This window comes from Phymastichus coffea, unplaced genomic scaffold (assembly GCF_024137745.1).
Source record: "Phymastichus coffea isolate CEN01 unplaced genomic scaffold, Cenicafe_Pcof_1.1 PCOF00164, whole genome shotgun sequence".
Lineage (NCBI taxonomy): Eukaryota > Metazoa > Arthropoda > Insecta > Hymenoptera > Eulophidae > Phymastichus > Phymastichus coffea.
Genome location: NW_026706975.1, coordinates 113,281 through 131,285, shown reverse-complemented (window position 1 = coordinate 131,285; position 18,005 = coordinate 113,281). Strand labels below are relative to the sequence as shown.

Sequence of the window (18,005 nt, the reverse complement as noted above, 5' to 3'; positions counted from 1 at the left end):
TCAATCATAGTTATTATTATCGTTAATATATCCATATAATTATCAATAGCTACATTAAAACACAAAACGAAAAGTGATACCTGTACATTTTGCTTATGCAATAAACATAAACTCTTTTGTTGTTCATACTATTAGCCTAATAGGGCAGCGCTACATAAGCGCAGACGCTTACGTTCGAACGCGTACGAATCGAAGAAATTGACAAGCATGACTATAGAATGTTTAACTATTTTCACTAGTGCCAACGTTTATCACAAAAACACTATATTTTAAAACTGCAACAAAATATTAACAATTATAATAATCAATTTTTTTATAAAGTAAAATTTCAATTATATAATCTAATATGTGTCGTTGAATAATGTTTAATTCAATAGCATGGACAACATTTCACACGCAAATAACAAATATAGACAAAATTTGGAAGTGTTTATCATTACTTTTTCATTGGAAATTTTCATCGATTTTTGAGGTGACGACGATTATTAAGGTCAATGTGTGATTTTTATTATTTTGCTGTAGTTTCAAGGTATAGGACTTTCTGTGATGGTGATGGACGTGCATTGACACTAGTGTAAATAATCAAATATTTCTAATGACGTTTGTCAATACCTACGAATCGTACGCGTTGGAATGCAACCGTATGCCCTTATATTTCGGTGTCCATATAGGAAGAAACTAAACCCTAATATTCACAGATATATTACAAGATGGATGAGCGTTTGTCAGCAGCATATACACTGCATTCCGTTCGTTGTCGTGTATTTCGACAGCATTACACACTAAAAACAGCATTAACTGCTAGAAATATGGAATTTACAGAGAGTGAGGGATGCAGTCGAATGTGCCAGCGAGTCAAACCAAATCGGAATACAACGTAGAGGGTGATCGAGATAATGAAGTGCCTAAAGCACGTTCTGCAATGTATATGCCATGACCACCTAACATATTTTAATTTATATATATGATCGTAGTATTAATAATTACCGTTTCGCTTGTTTTTCTCTCGCATGGACATTCGTTCCCGAATTCGTCTTTTAAATATATATAATTCAATTAAATTTATGTATATATGTATACTTATTTATATATATATTCTGTACATATGCACAATGCATCTTTTATACTGCATATAACTGAGGCGCAGCACACAAGTATGCTTTTGCAGCAGTGCCTTGGCGCGCAAGTAGTATCGAGAGGAACATTATACATATCGAAGGTGCCAGTTGGCAACATTCCGCTCAATACAACTTCGGCCTTACAATCATTATCCGAGTTTCAGCTAACTTAATATACACTATTATCTAAGGATGGACAGAACATTGTCGTGACTGTCGTTCAATAAAAAAAATTTATAAAAAACAATATAAGATTACAAGGTAATAAGTGATTTCAGATTTGAAAACTGCTCCGAGTTTTCTTCTTTTTGACAGCTCACTTGCGTTTCTGCGGAACATTGTCGTCGTTTGCTACAGATCAAGAGGATTAGACCTTATACGGATATACAATTTATATAACTCATTAATGTCCGTGTAGTCAAATCACAGCCTAGTGTCAATTCAGAAGTAGCTAAAGAATAGAAAAGCGGAGGATGCGAAAAAGGTGAAGAGATAGCGAGAAGAGAGGGAGGGGGAGGGGGAGTGCAATCAAAGAAAAGAACGACGCAGAAATATGGAGGTTGCGTGCACTCAATCCCATACATCCTGTCCACCCACGCAAATTTATACGTGTCAATTTGATCGGCAAATACCACTGTAAATCATGCTGATTGCTAATTGTTACGCATCTAATATGTACTTGTCCTATTGAGCGTTCTCGTCGTTACTTTGGCAGAAACATTCTAGTAATGTACTACGGAAAGGAGACATGCGTTTCAACGTGATGAGAATAACGACGAGACAGCGACAAAGTTGGATGAGTGCAACGTCTTTGTTCTTCAAATATCGATATATGTAGCGCAACAAGATTCGCAACAATGTAATCGTTAGTGAGATCGATCGTAGCCTGCCTAATCTGTGCGAGTCTTACTGCTTTTGGCGGCGCTTCTGCTTGTTTTACTATTAATTATGCTTAACTTGCAGGCCAATATGTACTAAGTAGCTTGGGATACAGCTCTTCGTTCTACCGTTCATTTTTCTTTCATAACTCAACAAATAATATCGGCAATAGTTGATAGCAATTATTATTAGAATAGCAGTAGTACAGCTGTACAATAGTGGGAGTAGTAGTAGGAGTAAGTAGTAGTAGCAGTAGTAGAAGTAGTAGAAGTAGTAGAAGTAGTAGTAGTAGTAATAGTAGTAGTTTTAGCAATAGAGTGGTTATAGTGATAGAGTAGATAGAAATAACGTTTCAATAATCGCAATGATAATAATGATCAAAAGAAGAATTATAATTATAATGTTATATTTATTATTAGAAAGACTCATAGTAAATGAAAATAACGAATTAATTTTTTATAATAATATACATAGATGCGCGTATGCATGGATGGTAATTTTAAATCTTTTTCCGAAATATTGTACAATCTACTGCTCGGGTATTTATAATACATTAGGGATTTATACTACGTAGCTAATGCTTTTTGTTTTACTTTTCAACTCGCCTTCCTAAAATCTAAACGCAACGTATTTTGTTTTGTATGTCTTTCGTCTGAATTCGCATATGACCGATCATAAATTTAACACTAAATTCGGAGCGGCGGCGACTATTGGTTTACAAGATAATATAATACATAGGTATTTATATAGAGTAATATTATACAATAACACATCACATAACTCGCGCGCGCTTGGATCGCGTTAAACGATCTTATGTTTGTTTTTATCTTTTATGCAGATAGATACAGATATCATTAAATAATTAAAATCACAGTAGTCATGCCTTTGCTGGCTCTTAAATGTATAATGTGTGTTGAAACCTTCGTAACGTTGTTAAATAGCTCGTGTACAGGGACAGGAAGATAGTGGTGCATATTTTCGCAAAAAGAAATACCCATGCAGGTGACACCTGTCAAGTTGCACGTGATTATCGGGAAATGTTGGTCACTTGATGGAGTCAGTAGTATATATACGTTATCGGTCGAGTGAATGATCAGGTTCAGAGGTTTGTTATTCATACTTACATAATATACATACACATCATACTATATACTATATAAGTATAACGCAGAGACAGGAGAGTTAACAGAAGACATGTCAACATCGATGGCGAAGAAGAGGAGAGTTGCTTCTGCCTGGCCCGCTTGTCGGAGGGACCAAGAGTGAAGTCGGTCACTCCCACAAACGTAGCTAGCGTTGACCTCGCGTTTCGAGGCAGAGAGTCGGATGCGAAAGGGCACGCGTAATACCGAAATTCCGCTAACCCCTTCGCGTATTCGAGCGGCTTCTCTCCCCATCGCTCTCGCACTCTCTCCCTTTCTCTCTCTCTCTCTCTCTCTTTCCCTCTTTCTTTCACTCTCTGTCTAGGCTTTCCCGGCGCAGAGTCGTTGGCCAAGAACTTTGGATAGGCGAGAGATTTCAATGCTCTCACGGTCATAATCGTGTGATTGTCGCATGGATGCTCAAATATAGAGGCAGCAGCTAAGACTTCGATCACTAGCGAGGCCAGTCGCTCGGCGCCACTCCTGCCGGGTCCACCGATGCTTGGGCTACCGAGATGATGTTTGAAAGCCAGTAAGTGCCTACTGCTTTCACACAGTGGCAATAACGATGAGTAGGTGGGCAATCTCCGCAACTCTATGCATCAGGTCAGGTGCAATGCGGGCCAGGCATTCATTGGCAAAGTCGCACGACGGGAATATGTGTACGACGAACGAGGGCTATAACATACAAAAACACGCCAGTAGATAAGATCGAGGTGACGGGAGTAAGAGTAAGGGGTAGGCCGAGTAAAAGGAACCTACTTCTTGAGATCCCGGGGCCGCCATGTTGACGATGCCCGCCGCCTGTTTTTGTTGAAGGTACGTTATGAATCCAGACTGCAAATTGTTGCTCTGATTGGCAACGTCGGCGTGGTCGCGGCCGCAAGGCAGTGCCAATAGCATGCAGTGCTCGTTGTCGATCTAAGTTCAGGATAGAAAACAGAAACCGAAGGTGAGCCGAAGCGCGAATAAACCGTTGCCGGGTTGTAGCCAGAAACGGCTCGGGGTACTCACCTGCATCTTGCGAGATACACCCTCGATCTGCGTCGGCTCGAGTCTCATCCGCTGGGCAATGCGTAGCGGCGGCGTGGAGCCGTCGCCATTTAACGGCAGGCTGTCCTGAGCGACCGACGGATTGCCGAATACAAAATGCATTTGCACGGCGGCCTGATCATTTTTAAGGGCGAGCAAGCCCTGCCACATGACCGGGTACCGCGCCAGCAGCATCGTTAGCGAGTCCGGTTGTGCCGGCGGTGGTGGTGCCGAATGCGGCGCTCCCGGCTGCGGCGCTCTCGGTATGCCTGGGGGCGTGGCGACCATCTGCTTTCTGCCGCGATCGGGCGTGAGGGCGCGCTCCAACGGTGGCGCCTCGCTTGCTGGTAACGGGTACTGTGAGTGCAGATGCGCTGGTGGCGGTTCGTAGTAGGGTCGCTGCAACGCGGCCGGTGCGCCGAACTGCGGAGGTAACCGGCCGGCAGCGCCGTGCATCATATATACTTGTGCCACTTGCGGGCTGTCTGTTGTTCGCTCTTGGGGGGTGCGCCTGTCCCTACGCAGTTCTAGCGGCGGACTGTGAACCGTCTCCTCGAGACTGACTTCCATCTTTGGATCTAGACCTAGGTGCGGCGATCTTCTGCCTGTTATGTGGTACGGCAATCTCGGAGCGCCCAGGTATGGATATTGGAGTACCTGCTGGTGCATGTAGGGCGGAGCTAGCTCCCCGGCGCGTAGTCCAGCGTAGTGATTGGCCACGTCGCCCTAAAAGAAATGAAAATGATTGGGTGATCAGTCGATCAGTAGATTGGTTGGTTGGTCGGTAGGTTCGTGTATTGGTTAGTTGGTTAATTGATTCGATTGTTAGAAACGTCAAGCCACTAATAAAAAGTAGATGTAGTGAAATATAAATACGTATTAAAGCATATACCTGAGGAGTACTAGCGTGGTGATGTGCCGGCGGAGGCAATGGGGGACTTGGAGGACGATGGGGGGTGACAAGTCCATACTGTACCCCTGGTGACGGAACTGTACCAGCACTCCCATGCTAACCAAAACCAAGCCAAAGTTAGTTTCAACAAACAAAAGCAGCATTGCGTAAAATGTTTTAATGCTTTAATAGATCATTGACCGCGAAAGAGCCATGCCAGAAAAAAATACCAATAAGCAACAAAACTTACCAAAGAAGCCTCGTAAGCAGCCATTGAAACGACTCGGCTTTGCGGACTGGGAGCTGGTACCATTATGCAGCCCGACATTGACACCTCGACTTTAGGCGCCTCTAAAATTGCGGATACCTGGAATATATCACGAATTGAATGGTGAAACACAGAAAGAAATAGGAACAAGCGTGAAAAACGACAAGCGAGAAGTTGGCTTATTTACCGGTGAGTTTGGCACGGTGGTTCGGGCGCAGGAGCCCGCTGAAACGACAGGCTGCGCAGCAACAAGGTGCGACTGAGCGGGTGGATTAACCACAGCTGCAGAGATGATTGAGGGCGTGACCGCCTGTAGCACGTGCGCTTTCGGATTAAGCGGGTGAGGCTGAGAGCTGACGGGCTTGATGCTCTGCGGTGATGGTACCGGCTGCTGACCGACCGTGTGAGCCCTCTGTGATGACGTTGGCGCCGGAGGACCGCTCACGATTGTCGATGCTTGCTGAAGTTTCACTGCTGCCTGTAGCAGATGTTGTTTGGGATTCGGGGCACTGCCCGGGTTGTCCCTGAGCACCGGTGACATCGACTGGCCCTGCACCTTGGTGCTCGCCACCGCGTTCACAGCGGCGGGCTGCGGCGACTTCAGTTGGGGACTGGAACAGGGCGAGTTCACGCGAGCCGGCGTCTGTAGCTGCAAGCCGGACGTGACGGGTGGCGTCTTTGCTACCAGAGCCACGTGTTGGGCTTGACTCGCTTGCAGCTTGCTGGAGTTGAGCACGTGAGCTTTTAGGCTTGTAGGTTTTGATTGGACGGTTGCTGCAGGCGCGTTCGAGGTTGTTTGGATGGCGGACTGCACGAGCGGTGACTGAGGCTTGGCGATCACAGTGATGGTACTCTGCGGTTGCGACGCCTTGCCGTTGTTGCTGTTGAGAGCTAACTCGGTTCTTGCATCAAGCTTACTTTCCGTTGCTGCTGACTCAAGGCACTTGGTCCTCGGATCTTCGCTGCTGTTAACCGTAAAGCTGCTTCGTAGTTGGTTTTGTATCACCTGTCCAGTTGCCGTTGATACTGGAATGTACTGTCCCTCTTCGGACTCTCGCATCGGTATTAACATTCCGGTGACCGGATCGATAAGTGTCATCGGCTCGTGCGAAGTTGACTTGGTAGCTGTGATCGCGGGCTGTTTTATTTCTTCGGTTTTGATCGGCTGCGTAGACAGTGCGATTTCTTCTTTAGTTAGAATTTCGGTAGTTTCAGTCTTGATCTTGTCGTCAGCAGCTTCGTCATGGCTCTCAGACATCTGTTTCGTGGTTTTGCGCGCGCCTCTTACTGACTTTCTCGTGTCCGGTGCGAGTGGCGCCTGTTGTTGCTGTTGTTGAGATTGCTGTTGTGGCTGCTGTTGTAGTGTCGCAGATGATGGTGGTTGCTGTTGCTGCTGAGTTGGAGTGGCTCGTGGCACACTGTTCTGACGGGTACTCCTACGAGTGCCGGTGAGACCCGGCGCATTCTTGTTGGCACCACCGCGAACGACGTCCTCGATGATATCGTCCACGGTGGATCTGCAACGGGCTAACCGCCGGGATTTGCGAGTATTGGATGCGGGCGAGACGAACTCCTCGGTAGGTGAGTCCTTGGGTGGAGTGGCGCACGGCAGCTGGGCTGGTGGATTAGCAAACTTCTCCGGGTTAGACTTGATTGTGATGATAAGCCTCAGGCGACCAGCGTGATCATCCTCGCTGTCGTCGTGGAACTCGTAGACGTCCGCGGGTAACTTGCTTTTTTCAGCATGCTGCCTGCCACCTCTGGCTGGGCGTCCACCGCGCCTTTGCACTGGGGTAGGGGCTAGGACCGGGGGTGTAGATGTAGGGGCGTTCGCCGCCACTGCGGCCGCTCGGCCGCCTCGTCTGGTAGTGACGCCGCCGCGACTTCCAACAGCCCGCTTCGCCTTAGACCTGCCTCGGCGGGCTCTGCTCGAGTCTACGTCGCAAGCTTCCACGCCTTCATCTAACTCTTCCTCGTGAGTACTCGAGGCGTCGAACTTAAGGCTTCTCTTGGTAATATCTTCGTCGAGCATCTCCGCCTCGCCCCATGAGTCACCGTCACTCTTGCTTGTCTCGCGCGGCTCACTTTGGCTCTCGGCGATCTCGTTGCTCTCGCTGTCACACAATGCTTCGACCTTCTTGATCACGCTCTCGATGTTGGCTTCCTTGGCTGACCAGTAGTCACTATCCTCTTTGCTGTCGGTGGCTTCCTCTTTGAGGGTGTCTAGCGCTAGCGGATCGCACTGGTCTTTGAGCGGGTCCTCGGTCGGCTCTGCATTTTGCTCCTCCGTGGTCTCGTCATCGGCCTCCATTTTGATAACTTCGTTCTTTATAGCCGACTCCGACTGCTGCAGCTCTGATCGAGTGTTCATAGCCGACAGTTTATCATCCGAGGGATTCGTGACGTCAGCTACACGACTATCGTCTCGCCTTCCGTCATCTTCGGCAAGCGTACGCACGTCCAGTTTATTGTACTCCTGCGGAAGGCCATCGACCTTCTTGGCGATGCTCTCCAACTGTCTCTCGTGCTGCTTGATTGTGCACTCCTGTTTGGAGTCAAGGTTTTGCGCGAGTTGATGCGTATGATCGTGGACCATTATTTCCTCTTTAATGTGGCACAAGTCATTCTCCGGAGCGTTCGATTTGCAAGACGCGTTCATATCTGGCGCGACTCGCGAGATGATGGTCTGGGACATGGTGGAGGCTACCGCGGGTACGAGTGATTTGGTCAAGAAAACGCTCGAGTTACCAATGATCGCAGGCTTCTGGGTGACAACCGATCCAGCGCTGGAATGTAGATTAGTTGTCTTATCCAGGATCAAGCTTGTCGGTGGTGAAAGCAGCCGCTCGGCTGAGGCGACGGTCTTAACGAGTGGCGACTGATTAGCTGTGGCGATAGTCGTCACTTGAACGAGCGTCGCATGCATCAGATGTGCTGATTGGGTACCGTGCGCCACGATTACTGGGCTGGGAGTCGAGGAGCGAGGTAGTATCGTTGCTGCATGAGTTGACATCAGCTGTGCAGTGGTAGTCTCGTGTGGCTGCTGCTGCTTCTGCCGCGATGAGAGCATAAGGTTGGTCTCATGGCCGATCGCTGTCGCCTCGGTGATGGACTGCTTCTGCCTAGTCTGCTGAGCTACGGCCGAGGAGCTACTGCTCGACTGGACCTCGACTTTAGCTGTCTCTGGAATGTAGATGGGAGGTTGGTTCGGAGACGGCACCTTCGGTGAGGTAGACTTGGCGGCTTCGGGCACCACGGCTGCTGGCAATTTCGGTTCGTCGATTCTCGTAGAGGGCTCGCTCGCCGCTATAAGCGTATCCATTGTGGCTAGTTTGTCCGCGTGGCCCGATTCTCTCGGGAGCTTCGGCTGGGTACCTGGCGTTGCTATGGGTGGAACACTCGGCAGATAGGGCCTCGGCGGCACGTTGAGGCTAAGCGGTGGTAGGCCACCTCGTGGGTACGCAGGTGCCGCAGCCCTCATACCGGGCGCATGCTGTATGACTGGTTGTTGACCAGCTGCCGTCGAGTAGATGTATTGTAAGCTGGCCTCTGGTCGGTGAGCCGAGATGGGCACGCTCACGGGAATGCGCACAGGTGTATTCGTGGACGGAGACTTAGCCGAGCACGGAGACAAAGGACTCGCTGCCGGGTTACGACTCCACTGACCGTTGGGCGATGGAGGTTGGCAGGGAGTCGGCTGTGATGTCTGGCCGTTACTGCTTCCGCTGCTACTAATTGCACTCTGTGATTCAATTGCTTCCAGTTTCGAATATTTCCCGAGGAACAGTTCTCGACAGTAACGTGAAAATTTCAAGACATTCTTCGGTGGACTGGTGGGCACTGATTTCGTCGTGGCAGCACAGCAAGAGTTCATGACGTTGGGTTTTGCTTGCTGCTGCTGCTGTTGAGTCGACTGAGCTAATCGTTCGTTATCGTTATTTGAGGCCGACTTTGCCAGTTGCCTGACTTTCGACTCATTCAGATTCCAAGACTGTGCGATCACTGAACCCGCAGCAGCACTTTCGGACTTAGCGGCTTCGCCCACCGATGGATCTACTGGACTGGAGGTGTTCGGCACCGCAGATCGCGGTGTTTTTCCGGGGGATTTGCATCTCGACAGAGCATCCAGCGGTATCAAAGATGGCTGGCCAATATCGGAACTATCTAAGTGCTGATCTTCCTCTGTGTCCGTGTCTATCTGCAAGTCGTGCTCGCTCTGTGGTGTATCGGGTTTCAAATCCGTGTCGGAGGGGCGAGTGGCGGCGAGGCTTTCAACAGCCTGCTGCGTCTCGTCGACGTCTTCGGTGCTAACGGCGGGCGTCTCTAGCGGCGTAGCGACAATCTCGGGTCCTGTAGTTGGGGCATTATGTGCGGCAGCTGTGGCCGCGGTCGGAGCGCTATGTACAGCAGACGTGGCTGCAGCAGTGACGGCGACAGTAGCCTCTTCGTCTTCTTCGCCCTCATAGGTGTAATTCTCAGTTTCTCCAAATGTTTCTTCCAGGAGAGCTGCCACCGCGTCCTCCGTTTCCTCCTGTGATATTATGGCACGCGGCTTATCCTCCACTTGGGGCGGAGGAGTGGCAGGTTCGGGCAGTGTGTCTTGATCCTCTCGGCTCTGGCTCGATTGCAGGCTGGAGTTGCGCTCGTCCGGTTCAGAAATGCTTTTTACTGCGTTCTCATGTATACTTTCATCTATGTTGACACCAAAGCCGGGAATAAGCTTGTCCTTCTTTTTATCCGACTTAGCAGACTCAATTTCCTCGCTCGGGGATGCGACGGGCAGAGAGGCTGTAATGCTGGGCATACTCGCTCCAATCTTGGGAATAGGGCTGAGCACTTTTTCCGTAGGTGAGTGTAGCTGTGACGGCGAGAGCGAGGGCTTGGGAGCTGTTAGTGGACTGCTAGTTGGCGGAGGTGGGCTTTCGGCACCAAGGTAAGGCAAACCAGACGCACTCGACTTATCTGTTTGCTGTGGCTGTTGCTCCTGTTCCTGTTGTAGTTGTGACGGTTGTTGTTGCTGCTGCTGCTGCTGTTGCTGCTGCTGTTGTTGTTGTTGTTGTTGTTGTTGTTGTTGTTGTTGTTGTTGTTGTTGTTGTTGTTGTTGTTGTTGCTGTTGTTGCTGTTGTTGGTGGTGATGATGATGGTGATGATGATGGTGATGATGGCTGTCCTTGCGTGTACGCTCTTCTTTGCTCTTTTTGCGTTTCTTCTTTTTCTCCTTAAGTTTCTCGGGTGCGGAACTGACGTGTCCCGGCGTCGAGGGCTCAACGCTGTCATTGTCGTCAGTGAAGCGGAAAACGTCATGCTCGGTGGATTCGGTACAAGTGGCCGCGGATTTAGGCAAAGTGGGCAGCCCCAACAGTTTAGCTTCGATCTCTCGCCCAGCTTCAGCCAAGTCAACACTGTTCTCGTCCAGTGGTAGCAGCATTTTCTGCTGCTGTTCTTGTTGCAACTGTTTGCGCTTTTTTTCTGATCTCCGGCGCAGCCGTTCACTCTCCGGACTGTGCAAACCGTCGCTATCAGAATTGTAGCCCGTATGATTGTCGTGAGGCGAATCGGCCAGTTTCTCAAAATAGTTGTTACTTGATGGCTCATCCACTTCATCCGAAAGAGGTCCGAAGATATCTTCCATCCTCTGGCTGTCTCGTGCCTCTTGCCGATTTAGCCTTTTCCTTCGGGCCTTGAGTTTACTTTCGGCACTATTTCTGTCACGACGCTTATCTTTCTTATTACGCACTTTCTTCTCTTGATGGATCCTCTCCTCCGCATCGCTATGTTCCATCGTTATTGACGTATTTATGAGGCTCGTCGAGTTTGGTGAATCGTTCCCGATGCGAATTGAGTTGTTCACCGAACAGAGATTCATTTTGTTGCCTTTGTAATCTAAATTATCACAGATTTCGGCTTTGATGATGCCATCCTCGCTGGATATTGAATTTTTTTGGCGCTTCTGCTTCTTTTTGTGAGCTTTCTTGCGTGAATCGTGCTCGTGATTGTTCGTCACCAACGAGTGACTTGGGTGGAAAGACATTGTGTGCTTTTCCTCGTCATCGGACGTTTTCGGTTCTTCTTTGACGCGCACGCTGTTAACGACAATACTGCTGTTCATTGCTGCCGACATGTCACGAGGGTTGTGTTTATCTTCGGTGTCGGCAAAGCCAAGATCCATTTCGCTCTCAAGGAAGCGCTCGTTTTTGATTTTATCCAATTTATTGTGAAATGATTCATCTTCTTCGCTTGTATCAGAATGAATTTGGGACCTCGACCCTTTGCGTGAGAGGGACTTGGCTCTAGCAGAATCTGACTCCGAAGTGGCTTCGTCTTCAGTGAGAGCTTTGCTACTAACCGAATCTCCATCCCATGACGTGCTTTGTTTCTTTTCCTCTCGTCTCGCTCTGCTTTGTTTGAGCTGTGAAAATTTGTCTTTGAGCCGTACCTTAAATCATAAGATGGCCGGTTAGCGCGCTTGAAAATAAAAAATGTCAAAGTGATCATATTAAAAGATAACGACAAAGATGTTCTTACCTGGCGTTTCTCTTCTTCGAGTTTTTGCATATTTTTGGTCGATCTCGCTTTAACCTTATCGTACATACTGATGTAGGCCGGCTCGTCGTCGACAATATCGAATATAGAGTGCTTTTTAGGTTCGTCACTGTCAGTGTCCGTAGCCGAGGGATTTCGCAATCCTTGAATTTCATGCGTTGAAAGTGCGCCTTCGTCAATGTCACTATGGAGCATGATAGAATTAACGTGATGATGCGACTGGTGTTGTTGATTTTGTTGCTGCTGCGGTTGCTGTTGTTGATGCTGTTGCTGTTGATGATGATGATGGTGATGATGTCGTTGCTCGTGTTGTTGTTGGGGATGCGAATCCTTGGGATGGTGCAAGACTACGGATTGGTCATTAGACAAGCTATTGTCAATTCGTTTCGTCAATTCCAACCTCGAGAGAAAATCTTTTTCCGGTTCATTAAGCGAAACTCGAGGACTTCGTTCTCTTGATTCCTTCTCGGAGGATCTTTCGGAGCGGCTTTTCTTGTTGCGATGCTTGTCCTTGGACGATCCAAGTATGTCCCTGTTGTTCTCTTTGCCTTCTTTGTTGGATTCCCTAATGGAAGTGAGCTCGCTATGAGGATGGGCCTCCTTGCCGATATCCTTAGTCGTTTGGTCTCTGCAGCCGTCGCGATCAAGTTTATTGTCACGGCTCTCCCTGCTGTCCCGGGCGTCGTTGACCGAGAACGAGTCCTTGTTTTCCTTGCTATCACGGCTGGACCTATGCGTATCGGTGCTACGATGCTTGCGGTCCTCAGAGCGACGATTCTGTTTGGATTTGTCTTTGTTGTCTCTTCGATGCTCCGACGAGACTTTAATGCGTTTGGTTTCTCTGACTTCATCATCGATGGGCGCATCCTGCGACGAGCAACGTCTCTTGCTAGAGATGGAGGCTGGTACAGCAGCCGGAGCCGCAACCGACTGGGTGAGGGCCGACTGGCCCGTCACTTGCGCGTGACTCTCCCGTTGCTTGTCCTTGTCCTTGTCTTTATCTTTCTCCTTGTCCTCGCGCTCCTTGCGCCTGTCGCGTTCAGCTTTGTCCTTCTCTCGCCTCTCGAGCTCTTCGCGCTCCTTCCGCTTGTCGCGGTCGTGTTGCTGTGACTGCCTCTCCTTGTCTAGCCGCTCACGCTCTTCTTTCTCTTTCCTGCGTTCTCGCTCGAGCCGTTCGCGCTCGTCTTTTTCGCGCTTCCGCTCGCGTTCCGCGCGGTCCTTCTCGTCGCGTCGCCTCTCGCGCTCTTCCTTTTCTCGCCTGTCCTGCTCTTCACGTTCCTTGCGCAACCGCTCCTTTTCGTGCCTCTCCTTGTCAGCGCGTTCACGCTCCTTCCTCTCGCGCTCGAGCCGTTCCTTTTCTCGTCTGTCCTGTTCCTCCTGCTCTCTTCTGTCCCGTTCTTCACGGTCCTTGCGTTCCTTTTCTTGTCGCTCCTTTTCCAGACGTTCGCGCTCCCGGCGCTCCTCGTCTTTTTCTCGCCTATCACGCTCCTGGCGTTCACGTTCTTCCTTGTCCCTGCGCGGCTCGTCTCGTCGCTCCTGCCGGCTATCTTTGCTCGACAGCTGCTGATGCTGTGGCTGCTTCGCTCCGTCCGCTTCCGTGATCGCGCAGCCCCGCGACTCGTCATTGTCCTCGCGAACCTTGCGTATTGTTATGAGTTCGAGGCTCTTGTCAATCGGCCCGTCCTCTTCTTTGCGGGATGACGGTCTCCTCGACGAGGTGGATACCATTATTCCCGAGGACGATGAGGATGACGACGACGACGACGAGGAATTCGACGACGTGGAGGACGGTGTGGAGGTCGTAGACGAGGGTAAGCAGATTGAGGAGAACTGTTGCTGTTGCTGCATCTGCACTCGAGAGTCTCTGGCAGTTGTCTCCTTTCTAACACGTGATCGTGATGCTTCCAACGGAGTTTGGTGGCTGGCACTGAAGGACGGGCTGAGCGTCGGTGTCGGCGACGTCACGCATGAGGGACTGCGCACGGTGGAGGCGTGTGCCAGGCCCAGGTTCACGGGCATTGTCAGTGGTGGAAGTTCCGGGCTAGCGGTCTTGGCCTGAACCGCGCTAGGTGTGACAGGTGTGGCCGGGGTGCCCGGCGGCTTGAGTGCCGGCGACGAGCACGCGGAGCCGCAACCGGCAGCGGGACTCGCCGGCGGATGACTAGGGAAAGGGTACTGCAGTGCGGGCAGCAACTTGCCTGCGGTTGGCGCCAGAGCGGCGGCCGCAGTCGCCGACGACAGCAGCCCCGTGAACTCTCTGGGCTCGTACTTTTCACTGAAGTTCTCCAGGCGTTTGGAGTCCTCGTCGAAGACACTGCGCTTAGCCAGAACTGATTTGACGATGTCGGAAGGCTGCACCTCGTGCAGATCAAGGTCGAGCAACTTGTGCCGGAAACGGAAGCGCTCGGAGGCCTGGGCGTCGAGCTTGGCGAGGGCGTCGCCACCCGCAGCGCTGAGGGCCCGAGAGCCCGACCACTTCTCGTACTTCTCGTCGAGCGAGCGGATGCGCTCCTCGAGACTTGGCGACTGCGGCGCCGCTTCGCTATCGGAGCTCGTAGGGCTAGGGCTCAGCTGACGCTGGATGCCCAATGGCGCGGGCGTTGCGGCTGGTGGATCCGGGTGTGCAGGTCCAAGGCTTGGGGCCGCTGCCGGTGGCGGCGGCGACGCGGGCGGCTGAGCCTGGTTGCGTGGACACGCCAGCGATAGTGAACTTGGCGGCGAGCTTATCTTCGAAAGACTGCCCAGACCGGCGCCGGTCCTGATGTTCGGGCCGCTCGTACTGTTGCTACCGCTGCTGACGCTGGTGATACTGCTAAGACTGTTATTGTTCAGTAGCTGGCTGGCGAATCTCGGTAAAGGCAGCGACAACGGCCCATCCTGGTTGCGTTCGCGAAAACGCCTAGGCTCGCTCGGCAAGATGTTCTCGGGCCGCTCGTCCACAAGCGGCGTTCCAGGCCGGGAGCTTTCGTGGTGCTCGTGATGCCTGTAATCAGTTAGATAGTACTTAACTGTGTGTTCTATGAGACAACGAGCCTATCGAATGGCGTCGTGCTTACGACTGATCGATAACCCAACCCAACGACTGATATTTAGAAAGGCATGAGTATAATAGTAACTCATCGTTAGAGCTGCAATATTTTTTCGAATAAACAGAAACTGTTGTCATTTTAAAGATAACTTTCAAATTTCTTAATCATGTGACGTCTAATTTTGATCTCATTCTACTTGTCTAACGATTTTTTTCAGTTAAAAGTAAAGAAGTTCAAACACTAACGGTGCCAGTGGCGTTTGTAGATGCCCGAGTTGTCTTACTGAATGTGTGACAGTGGTGGACAATAATGTCGTCACGTGAACTAACTTCGTATTTTGGTCATAAAATTCTCCGAAAGTGTGAGATTGTCCTTTGTAATTTCGATGCAAACATTTTTTCAAACGATTGCAAACGTAGATAAAATCATTAGAACATCATAATGAAATTATTGATTCTCAAGACTTGAATAAAAAATAATTTTCAACGCCTAATCCGTACAAGTAACGACATGACAGATCATTTTGTATTGCATAGACAATGATAATCAAATGCTTTAAAAATAATTTAAGCATCCTTTGGTTCTCTAACCATGTAGAGCACTTGCTTGAAATCAATTCGATCTGGAGGCTTTCAATTTCGTGTAAAAATCAAGGATCGGGTAAAATCTACCGTATAGTTTTACTGATAACTGTCGGCAATCCAAATGTAACAGGTACTCAACAATTTAAATCCAATCAATTATGAACTGGGTAAAAGTGATAAAGTGTTTATTAGGAAAATCACAGTTCTATATAATAGTCTAAGATCATATAGCTATAACTTGCATACGAGAGGTCATTTGGAAGCTGGCTTGCGAATTGTTAGATATACGTCAGTCGTTCAATTCGTTACAGACACGTGATATAGATTGGGTTCCGACGACTGATAATATTTTGCAAAACTACGTCCAAAAAGAAATAATCGCCTTGATGAAGATGTCAAATCTAACAAGTTTTAAAAGACTATAAAAACTAGGAATAATGATGTAAGTTTACACTGTCGATAGATAATTTTTTTTAGGAAAATAACATATGAAATTCACGTTTGTTCCTGGTTTCGAGAATGAATTTTTATAAACCAATTATTGCATTTTTCCTCATGATAGGTACGATATATATTTACATGTTAGAGTTATTAAAATATTCTCGAAATCATCTCTCAGCAGCTATAATGGCGGATGACAATGGCGGATGATACACAATTGCAACATTTGATCCCATTTAATAGTGTCTCTCTACCTAATACAGTATTTTGAAAGCTTGTAACAGATCTACAATTTGAAATGATGTAAGAATATTAAAATATACTAGTAAAAGCCCACGTTGTCGTTGTATATAATGAACTACACAGTAAAAAGTAGTTGAACATTGTTTTAAAATTAATCAAGCAAAGGACTCTTATTATTTGAATAATTGCAAACTTCTTTTAATTGGATATATTTTTAGCATAATCAGCAATTTTTGAAATAGAAAGATATTTCAGTCGCTCCTCCGACTTGTACGCGCGATAAAGAGAAAGGACAGTTGAAATAAATATATTTGTTATTGAGACTTTATCAACTGTTGACAATGACGTAACCGAAATCTCGATGCTTACAGAATGACAGCTTACTCGAACTGATTCGAGAAGTCGAATGGAGTCCAATTGAATACGAAAGAAAAGTTTGCTTCTAGAAGCACTAGTACATTCGAAATGTTACGACGTTGAAGAAAATGAGGAAGACAAGCAGAAAACAGCCCCGACAAGTGCCTCGCAAGCGATCGCAGCTGTCATCGGTTTGGTCAATAATTACAGTCAAGTACAACGGACGGCTTCACGCACAACGACGAACGATCGAACGCGGCAACCACGAAGTGCTGCTCGCGACGACCCGAAGGGGCACTCACCTGGTGGCCGTGTCACGGCGCCGCTTGCAGGGCTGCTGCTGAGCGACGGCCGCGGACGCAGCCGCGGCGGCAGACGAACGGCTCTCGCAGCTGGAGCGCCGCGACGAGGAGCCCGAGGAGGCGAGGTGATGCTGCAGCAGCAACTTGCTGTCGGAGACTCTTCGCACTTCCATTCCCTTGCGGCCTGGATGCGAGGTGACCAAGATCGAGGAAACTTCCTCGTCGGGCAGCAGCAGCTCGTCGGGCGGCGGCGGCCCGTGGTGGCCGAGCAGCAGACCGGCGGCCGACGACGACGAGGACGACGAGCAGGACGAGCTGGAAGCGGTGCCGGCGAGAACGTCGCCCGCGGCGAGCGCCCCCGGGGGCTGCGCCTCGGCGTTGCCCAGCAGCAGCAGCTTTTGGCGCTTCTTGGCCGAGGGCCCGAGGCCCGCGAGCGCGCCGTGCACCCCGAGACCCGCGTGCGGCAGCGCGCACAGCAGCTCGTCGCCGCTGCCGCTGTGGTGGCTGCACTCCTCCAACTGCTCGAGCAGGTGCACACGCTCCTTCTGCAGGTGGCGCAGGTCCTGTGGCGGCAGCAGCAGGCCGGCCGCCGTCGCGGCGGAGCGCGCGTGCGCGGGCCCGCCCGGGGCGGCCGGCATCGCCGGCGGCGGCAGGCCCAGGCCCAGCTTTTCGTCGTCGAGCGGCCCGCCGAGCAGCTCGTACTCGTCGGCGGGCGCGTACTCGTCGCAGTAGGCCGGCGGCGGCGCGCGGAAGGCAGCGCGCTGCGCCCGCAGCTCCGTGTAGTCGGTGTGCGGCTCGTAGTAGGCCTCGGGCGGGCCGTAGGGTCGGCGCCCGGCGCGGCCCACCAGGCCGGGCGGGCCGGCGGGGCTGCCGGAGCGCGCACCCCCGTAGCCGCCCACGCCGCCGGTCCTCGAGCGCGGCGGCGTCTCGTAGCGGGCGAAGCGGCTGCTCGAGCTGTTGGCCGCCGTCACAGCCGACTCGAAGCCCCGCTCGCGATCGCGATCGCGCTCCCGGTCGCGCTCGCGCTCGCGCTCCCGGTCTCGGTCGCGCTCTCTGTCCCTGTCGCGCTCCCGGTCGCGGTCGCGCTCGCGCTCGCGCTCTCTGTCGCGGTCCCGCTCGCGCTCGCGGTCCCGGTCGCGCTCCCGCTCCCGCTCTCGCTCTCGCTCCCGCCTGAA

The 18,005-nt window shown here is 50.4% G+C and overlaps 1 protein-coding gene across 3 annotated transcripts in view; it reads right to left on the bottom strand.

Annotated features, from left to right (window-relative positions):
* Window positions 1-11: 11 nt before the first annotated feature.
* LOC131673017 (protein split ends) overlaps window positions 12-18,005 on the bottom strand; it is a 43,563-nt gene continuing 25,569 nt past the window's right edge. For 2 of the 3 annotated variants that reach the window (XM_058950645.1, XM_058950646.1), the window contains exons 3-10: window positions 16,831-18,000; window positions 11,857-14,857; window positions 5,519-11,767; window positions 5,314-5,430; window positions 5,064-5,180; window positions 4,154-4,897; window positions 3,902-4,060; window positions 12-3,817 (exon numbers count right to left, since the gene is read on the bottom strand). In XM_058950645.1, coding sequence (XP_058806628.1) covers window positions 3,689-3,817; window positions 3,902-4,060; window positions 4,154-4,897; window positions 5,064-5,180; window positions 5,314-5,430; window positions 5,519-11,767; window positions 11,857-14,857; window positions 16,831-18,000 — 11,686 coding nt within the window. In that variant the 3' untranslated portion in view covers window positions 12-3,688. The remainder of the gene's footprint in view (window positions 3,818-3,901; window positions 4,061-4,153; window positions 4,898-5,063; window positions 5,181-5,313; window positions 5,431-5,518; window positions 11,768-11,856; window positions 14,858-16,830; window positions 18,001-18,005) is intronic. The other variant, XM_058950647.1, reaches the window with a different exon arrangement.